We start from the raw sequence: 9,500 nt of genomic DNA on the forward strand, positions 1-9,500 counted from the left end.
CAGAGTTAACAAGATTCTGGTGTATTTCCTTCTAGTTTTAGGGTTCTCACACCTCTTCTGATTTTTGGTTTGTTTTTGGTCTTTTACAAGCCCTGCGAAAAGACAGGGGAGATCTGGAGATCTCTTAAATCTCTGTATTTGTGTATACAATATACTTGGTAAGGGAAGAAACACAGAGAAGTTGGTGACTTATCCAAGGTCACATAGGTCAAATATAGCCAGGCTAGGGAAGGAAGCCAGGTGTCCTCTGCCACATGTGAGAGTACTGATGCCGCTCCTGCTGGGACACAGGGAAAGCTCTGAGAGGCCTCACGGCCATACCTAGCCGGCAACTGTGGATACGGTCAGAAACTCATAGGCTTGTTTGTGGTTCACCCCCAGGGGAGCCAAAAAAGGCCGACTTCTGGGGTTCTATTATAGAGTTTTACACTCGGTTTTCCATGCTCCTTGTCCACCTTATCCATCATGATGCATTAGGTGCCTGTGAGTATGTCTCAGAAAACCTAACGTGTTGAGGAGACCTTTCTTGACTCAATGCCTTTTAGGGAAGGCATGAAGGAATTTCTGGTTCCGGTCATTTCCTCAGCTTCAGAAATAGCCTGCAATCACCATTCCTTTCAGAAACTGTGAAATAAAGCAGCTGAACTCTGAGGAGTAAAAATGATTCAGTTTGTGAAGATCATCAGACAAACAGACTCAAGTGCAGTGGTTAAGATAGTGAAATCTGAAGTTAGACTGTCTGGGTATGCATGCCAGCTCTGACATATGGTTGTGTGACCTTTTGCAATGAGCAAAAGTTTGCAAGTCACTTAACTTTTCAGAGCCTCAGTTTCTTATCCATAAAATGATAATCTCATAGTTTACTTAAGAGAACTAAGAAAGATGATACAAGATAATACATGTAAAGCACATTTTAGAATCATGATTGGCACATGGTAAATTCTCAATAAATATTCATTAAAAAAAGACTGATTTATTTATTTTAAAGATTTTATTTATTTATTTGACAGAGAGAGACAGCGAGAGAGGGAACACAAGCAGGGGGAGTGGGAGAGGGAGAAGCAGGCCTCCCGCCGAGCAGGGAGCCCAATGCGGGGCTCGATCCCAGGATGCTGGGATCATGACCTGAGCCGAAGGCAGACGCTTAACGACTGAGCCACCCAGGTGCCCCTTATTTATTTTGGAGAGAAAGAGAGAGAGTGCGCGTGCCAGTGTGCGAGTGGGGGGAGGGGCAGAGAGAATCTCAAGCAGACTTCCCGCTGAGTGAGGAGCCCCACATAGGGACTCGATCTCAAGACCCTGAGATCATGACCTGAGCCAAAATCAAGAGCCCGATGCTTAACCACCTGAACCCACCCAGGCACCCCCCCCCATAAATATTCATTTTAATAAAGAACATCTTTTTTTTTTTTAAGATTTTTTTATGTTTTTAAGTAATCTCTACACCCAATGTGGGCCTCGAACTCACAACCCCAAGATCAAGAGTCACATACTAGGGACGCCTGGGTGGCTCAGTCTTTTAAGCGTCTGCCTTCGGCTCAGGTCATGATCTCTGAGTCCTCAGAGCAAGCCCCGCATCAGGCTCCCTGCTCAGCAGGTAGCCTGCTTCTCCCTCTGCTTGTGCTCTGTCTCTCTGATAAATAAATAAATAAAATCTTTAAAAAGAAAAAAAAAAAGTTGTACGCTGGACTGAGTCAGCCAGGTGCCTCAAGAACTAACAAGGAAAAAAAAGAATAAAGAGGAAAAAATAGAGAATACATTTGGGGGAAAATGCAAGTCTAGGAGCCAATAAAATTAGTGCAATCAACTTAAAAATCACGAGGCCCCTTTTCCTCTCACTACCTCCTTCTCAAATTCCTCCTTCCATAACTAAAGTCTATTAGGCAAGTTTCTAAATCTAGGTCCTTTAGACAACACATGTTATGTGAATAGGGAAATGAGGACCTGCCACCAAAGAAAGTAGAGACAACTGCTGAATTCTGTTGCCTGGGAAACATTCAGGGACATTAATATTATTAATAAGAATAGATGTGACGAATTGAGCTAGCATCACACCAAGCATTTTCTGTATGTTATCTCATTTCCTTCTCTATCACCCAACCAATCATCTACTATCATCCACATGTTTCAGGCTCAGAAAGGTAAAGGACAGGCTGAAGGATATATGCCACTGGGACCCAGGTCTGTCTGGTTACGAGGCTTTAATCATTAAGCTTTCTGCACATATACCAAAGGAGGGCTAGGAGCACTTCAGTAGTATAGGCCCTGTGTACACATTAAGTCTCTATCACTGGCATACAACCGAGGCTCATCTACGGGAAGCTTGCGCCATGTGGTCTCTGCTACCAATTAGAGCCAGGGCAACGATAAAACAGGAGACAGATTTATTAGAAGTTTGAGAATGGATACCCATAAGTATGTCAAATGGCTGTAGAAATAACTTAAAAATCTCTAAGTCTCTGCAACTGAAAAAATACTCAATTCCCTGACAGAAGAAACCTTGATTCCAAATCTGAGAAATGTGATGAGTCGGTGCACCTCTGTAAAGGCAGGGAAGACCTGGTGCCTGGCGCCTGCACTGTTAAGATCAAGGTAGTATAATACACCTGAAGGAGAAAGGTCCTGGAAGAAGAACAATCCCGCATAAAAAATGAGGCTGCTAGGGGCGCCTGGGTGGCTCAGTTGGTTAGGCGACTGCCTTCGGCTCAGGTCGTGATCCTGGAGTCCCGGGATCGAGTCCCGCATCAGGCTCCCTGCTGGGCAGGGAGTCTGTTTCTCCTTCTGACCCTCCCCCCTCTCTCTCATTCTCTGTCTCTCAAATAAATAAATAAAATCTTTAAAAAAAAAAAAAAATGAGGCTGCTAGTTGTGCAGGCAGGCAACAAGTGGCCATGCCTGAGGAAACCTGAGGGTGATCTGTGAGGGTGACACTCAAAGATGACACCAGACCGTGACACTTGAGCAAACACATGGATGATACCTGAGTGAACATGAACAGTGACACCCGAGAAAGTATGACACCTGAGTTAGTAAGTGCTGTTGTTTCGAGTCAATAAATGTTTATGAGGGTATCCATAATTTATATCAACTTTCCACCTTGATCTCAGCTGGCTTTCTTGTACACCATCATATATATTACAGACAAGAGTATCGATGGCAATGAGATAACACATTGACTAACAAGAAATTTCTTTCTGCTTTTCTCAGGAAAGATAACTTGGGATAGAGCAGTGCATAAAACTCTTCCAGGCTACAGGAGGTGATCTGACACCAGACTGCCCATTAACACAATGATGGCCCATAGCTAAGGAAAAGGGACTTCCTCCCAACATTTGCTCCTTTCCCTTTCAGTTGGTTTACCCTTCAGGGATAAAGGCATCAAGGGGATCAACTCTCCTGCAACTCCCTGCCAAATAAAGGAATGTCTGGGGAAGAGGGGGCAAGAGGACCACAGTAAATAGGAGTATGAGAAACAATTTCCTTAGGACTCCACAATGGAGAGGGCTCTGGACAGGTTAAGAATGGTCAGTCTCAGGGAAGCCCCTTCAACACATGTCACGAACTTTTGTTCTTTACCTGCTTTTACAATTGCAAGAAAGGGGCTCTTGGTTCTTAGGTAACTCTAAAATAGGCACACTCACGTGCTATCCTCAGGTTTTAGATCCCAGGACTCAGGAATATGATAATCACACACATATGAGGTCCCAGCCCTTAAGCAAAATTTACCTATTTGTCCTAGCAAAACGAAACTGTTAGAAAAAGACATCAATGGTGGCTCACCCTGCCATTTCACACACCCAAGTCCCTGGAACGGTGTATTGAGAAGCAGTTTTAAAGGTAGGTTTTGCCAAGTACCCAGCCTGTCCTTCTAGCCTTCTCTCTTTGCCTCTAGCCAGGCTTGCTGGATATACTAAAAGAATGACTATAATGGCTGCAGGCTGCATGTTAGAATCACCTGGTGAGCTTTTAAAATAATACCTATCTCCATACATTGGTGGTGGGAATATAAAATGGTGCAGCCACTTTGGAAAACAGTTTGGCAGTTCCTCAAAAAGTATGACCCAGTAATTCCACTCCTAGGCATAGACTCAAGAAAAGTGAAGACACAGGTCTACACAAAAACTTGTACGTGAATGTTCATAGCGGTATTATTCATAACAGTGGTTTCTATAAAAGTGAAAACAACCTATGTATCTATCAACTGATGAATGGATGAACAAAATATGAGTCCATATACTCTATCCATAATAGGGTATTATTTGGTCTTAAAAATGAAGTACTTATATATGCTACAACATGGATGAACTTTGAAAATACACTAAATGAAAGTAGCCAGGGACAAAAGGTTGCCTATTGCAGGATTCCATTTATATGATATGGCCAAAATAGGCACAAATCCATCGAGAAAGAAATTAGTGGTTGCCAGGCCTGGAGGCAGAGGAAATAGAGAGTAACTGCCAAAGGTACAGGATTTCACTTTGAGGTGATGAAATGTTCTGGAATTAAATAGTGGTAATGGCTGCACAACTTTTTGAATATTCTTTAAAAATCACTAAATTGTATATTTTAAAAGGGTAATTATTATGATATGTGGATTATAACTTAGTAAGATATGTAGGGTGCCTGAGTGGATCAGTTGGTTAAGCATCCAACTCTTGATTTGGCCCACCCCCGTTTGTGCTCATGCTCTCTCTCTCTCATGCTCTCAAAAAAAAAAAAAAAAAAAATTTATATATATATATAAATATATATATATATATAAGCCACTGATGCATACACTTTAAAAAGGTGAATTTTATGGTATGTGACCTATATTTCAGTTTAAAATAATAATAATATCTACATTTGGACCTCACCCCAAGAGATTCTGATTTAATTGACCTCAGAGGGACTCAAGCAAGCATTAAAAAGACACTGTGATGAAACTAGAAACACAAGCCACAGAACGAGACAACATGCTTATGACACAAATAACTGACAAATGACTCACATCTAGATTATACAAATCAGTAATAAGAGAAAGACAGATAACCCAAAAAGGAGGGAAAGAACCTAACTGGCATTCCCAAAAGATGAAACCCATAAGATAAATTAAAAATATGCAAAGTGGGGTGCCTGGCTGGCTCAGTTGGTAGAGCATGCAATTCTTGATCTCAGGGTTGTGAGTTTGAGCCCCACATTGGGTGTAGCGATTATTTAAAAATAAAATCTTAAAATTAAAAAAAAATATGAAAAGCTATTCAATTTAATTCTCAATCAGCAGAATGCAGAAAAAAACACAATGAGATTTAATTAAATAATTCCAGACCGGTAAAAATTTAAAAGTCAACAGAAAGTGTTGGTGAGGATGAAGAACAATGGGATTGCTCACACACTGCTTGTGGTAGTGTACATAGCTTTGGAAAGCAGTTGCACCATCTAGTGAAGTGAAGATATGCATGTCCTTTGACCCAATCATTTCACAGCTAGATATATAACCTAAAGAACTCATATGCTATATACTGGAATACATGTGTAAGGATATTCACGGTTACAATGTTCAGAATAGTGCCCAAAAAGAAACAATCCCAACTATCCATTAACAGAATGGTTAAATAAACTGTGGTATACTCATATGATTGAATACTACACAGCAAATAAAAACAAAATTACAGCCATATGCAAAAACATAGAGGGAACTCAAAAGCATAGTGTTGAGCAAAAGACACTAAAAAATACAGTATGATTCTATTCATATAAAGTTTAAAAACAGGCAAAAACGAAGTTACATAGTTAATGGATGAATACATAAGTGGCAAAACTATAACAAAAAACAAGAAAGTGATTAGCGTAGGGGGCCTGGGTAGCTCAGTTGGTTAATTGGCCGACTCTTGATTTCAGCTCAGGTCAAAAATCTCAGGGTCCTGGGATAGAGACCTGAGTCAGGTTCTGCCCTCAGTGGAGTCTCCTTGGGATTTTCTCTCTCTCTCTGCCCCTCACCCTGCATGAGCTTGTGTTTTCTTTAGCGCTCTAAAAATAAATGAATAAATCTTAAAAAAAAAGTGATCAGCATAAATGTCAGGATTATAGGGGACTGTGACTGGAAAGCTGTATAGGGGTTTGTGGGGTGCTAAAATGTTCTATTTCTTAATCTGCATAATTGATTATAAAGATGCTTGTTTCTTGGGGTGTCTGGGTGGCTCAGTCGGTTAAGCGTCTGCCTTCAGCTCAGGTCATGATCCCAGGGTTCTGGGATCAAGCCCCGTATCAGGCTCCCTGCTTGGTGGAGAGTCTGCTTCTCCCTCTCCTCCTGGCTCGCTATCTCTGTCTCTCTCTCAAATAAATGAATAAAATCTTAAAAAAAAAAAAGTGCTTATTTCTTTATACTAAACACATTCAGGCTTTAGGCATTTTTCTGTAGAGTGCTATTTTTCACAATAAAAATGGTTAAACCATTTTTTTTTACCTAAGGGGGAAAAAGTTCCCTAATGACACAATATAAAGCTAGGGTTGAGGACCACTGCATTAAAGGAAGAGTCACCAAAAGTATATTTGTACATAAGTTAATAAATTCCTGGAACAGGAAAAAATTTAAATATTTTAAACTCTGTGTGTGTGTGTGTGTGTTTTAATATTTTAAACTGTTAACAGATATCCTAGTGGGAAGTAGGGAGTTGTATATAGTAAGTTGGAGGTGGCCATTATTTTTCTATCTTCTTATATATTTTTGTAAGGTTTATATCTAATAATGAACAAGTGTTAAAAAATAACTTTTATTTATTATTATTAAAGATTTTTATTTATTTGAGAGAGAGAGAGCACCGAGGGAGAGTGAGAGGGAGAAGCAGACTCCCTACTGACCCACTGAGCAGGAAGCCTGATGTGGGACTCGATCCCAGGACTCCAGGATCATGACCTGAGCTGAAGGCAGACGCTTAACAGACTGAGCCACCCAGGCACCCCAAAAGATAACTTTTAATAGAAGATTTAAAAATAGCTTTGAAAAAAAATACCTTTGGAAGGATATACAAAAAAACTATTAAAATTAGTTGCTTCAGTTTGAAAAGGGAATGGAAGGGATATTTTCATTGTAACTCTTGAATTTTTTTTAAAGATTTTATTTATTTATTTATTTATTTATTTATTTATTTATTTATTTGAGAGAGAGAGAGAGAGAGAGAGAAAACCAGCAGGGGGAGGAACAGAGAGAGAGGGACAGGCAGATTCCACACTGCGCATGGAGCCTGGCGCGGGGCTCCATCTCATGATCTTGAGATCATGACCTGAGCTGAAATCAAGAGTCAGATGCTCAACCGACTGAGCTACCCAGGCATCCTTGTATTTCTTGAATTTTGAACCCACATTAAAGTATTACCTATGGGAAAAAAAAATTTTTTTTAAAGTAATCTCTACACCTAACACGGGCTCAAACTCACAACCCTGAGATCAAGAGCCACATGCTCTGACTGAGCCAGTCAGGCACCCCTTACCTCTTAAAATTTTTACTTAAAGTAAGGATATTTCTCTCCAGCAGCTTTTTCTACTACCATAGAAATATATACACTGGCAGCCTGTGAAACTAGCACAAGAGTATCCCTCTCATGCATTAGGTTCTCCCACATGCTCCATGGCACTGAGACAACAACCCTGTAGAGAAGGGAGCTATCCTCTTAGAGGACTCACATTTTACAAACGTTGAAGTGGCATGCTTGTCATGGCCCTTTGGCTACATCTGAGTCCATTATATTTGCTAGATAGCAAAATGAATTCTTTCTCTGTACTTAGGCTGCTGTGGGGGTGGGGGGGAGGGGGGAGGGGAGGTAGTAAGGAAAGAAGAATTACCTCTAAGAGGAGCTCCACACTATCCACCTGAAGTTCTTGCAGTCCCACTATCTGTACCACGTGCTTGCTATCTTCTCTTGCAAAGAGCCTGCAGATACAAGAACACGGCTGGTATGGCAGACCTGCTGTATAATGGACTTTGTTCTTGCCTCCCCAGAAACCATTCCATCATTCCCCTATTAGGTAGCAGTTCTGTTATTTGAGTGAGATTGATGTGTATCCTCCCCGCCCACTCCCACAACTCCTGACCCCAGCCCTGGGCTTCAGAGATGGTCCTTGACTGTTGTAAACAAGTCAGCACCTTTGGCTATAATTAAAAGAAGGAACATATGATCCACACCTATGCCAATCAGTGGCTTCAGTGATTGGTTCAGGACTGGATATGGGATCTCTGCTGGTCTAATCAAAATAAAGTCCTAGTCTCTGGTTGTTAAGTGCCTGGGAGTGAGATGCTGGTACTCTTTCTTTCTGGAAGTGAAAGTGTATGTGGCCCTGGGGGCAGTGGCAGCCATTCTGTATCCACTAGAGAGCCAGTTTTGGAAGCTAACATCATAGAAGGCAGAGCTGAGCAAAGAAATTGGTCCTTATAACATCCCTGAGCTCCTAGAGTAAACAGACCCTAAGGCCTGATTCTCGTCTAGGCTTTCTAGTTACATGAGCCAATGACTTCGCTAAATAACTTAAGCCAGTATAAGTGGGGTTCTACTTTATTTCCAACATAAGGAGTCTTGATATATCTTCCAAGGGAGGAAGGAAGATTTGGTGCTATAACTGAATTTCTCAGGCCTATGTGTAAGGTTATGGTCAATTAAACCAGATTAAACCCCAGATACATCAAGGGGCATATATTAAATCTATTAGAGACTCTAAGATTATTTTTTTCCCTTAATAAGATAGTGATTGAGGTTAAGAATGGAATTCCACTTTATACCAAAAAAGGAAAGATTTTCTCAAAAAAAAATTTTTTTTTACAAAAGATTAAATTAATTTATTTATTTGAGGGGGGATGGGAGGAAGAGCAGAGGGAGAGGGACAAGCAGACTCCCTGCTGAGTGAAGAGCCTGACTCAGGGGTCATTTCCATGACCCTGAGATCATGACCTGAGCAGAAACCAAGAGTCGGACACTTAACCAACTGAGCCACCCAGGTACCTCTAAAAACTTTTCTTAGTTTATGTTTCACTCCAAGTTTCCAAATTTTTGCAGAAGGATTGGAAGAAAACAGCTTCACCAATCCCTGTGACCTATCAGGAAACAACTATTGGAAGAGTCAGGCTTCTGGAATAAAAGAAGGATCTAGCTTTCAGAGCCCTCATGTCATTCCTAGGCCCTACACGCTGAGCTCACCCCAGAAAAGTTCCTAATGGACAGCCCAAAATGTACTGCTAGATTTTTAAATCTTATAAGCAAGAAGTATATTTCTATCACTTTTTATACAAGGGTATAAAAACAATCTAACCTCTACTTTTAAGAGTTAATTCGGGGGGCGCCTGGGTGGCTCAGTTGGTTAAGCGACTGCCTTCGGCTCAGGTCATGATCCTGGAGTCCCGGGATCGAGTCCCATATCGGGCTCCTTGCTCAGCAGGGGGTCTGCTTCTCCCTCTGACCCTCCCCCCTCTCATGTGCTCTCTCTCTCTCATTCTCTCTCTCAAATAAATAAATAAAATCTTTAAAAAAAAAA

General features: G+C 41.0%; 1 protein-coding gene across 4 annotated transcripts in view; it reads right to left on the reverse strand.

Annotated features, from left to right (window-relative positions):
- The window catches only part of KIF24 (kinesin family member 24), a 60,256-nt gene that overhangs the window by 21,619 nt on the left and 29,137 nt on the right, over positions 1 to 9,500 (reverse strand). For all 4 annotated transcript variants that reach the window (XR_014140025.1, XM_081803076.1, XM_081803075.1 and 1 more), the window contains exon 6: positions 7,821 to 7,908. Coding sequence is in view for 3 of the 4 variants with exons in the window: in XM_081803076.1 (XP_081659202.1) it covers positions 7,821 to 7,908 (88 nt within the window). In the remaining variant the exon portion in view is untranslated. The remainder of the gene's footprint in view (positions 1 to 7,820; positions 7,909 to 9,500) is intronic.

The sequence above is a fragment of the Leptonychotes weddellii genome, chromosome 14 (assembly GCF_054177405.1).
Source record: "Leptonychotes weddellii isolate Sample4059 chromosome 14, ASM5417740v2, whole genome shotgun sequence".
NCBI classification, from domain to species: Eukaryota; Metazoa; Chordata; class Mammalia; order Carnivora; family Phocidae; genus Leptonychotes; species Leptonychotes weddellii.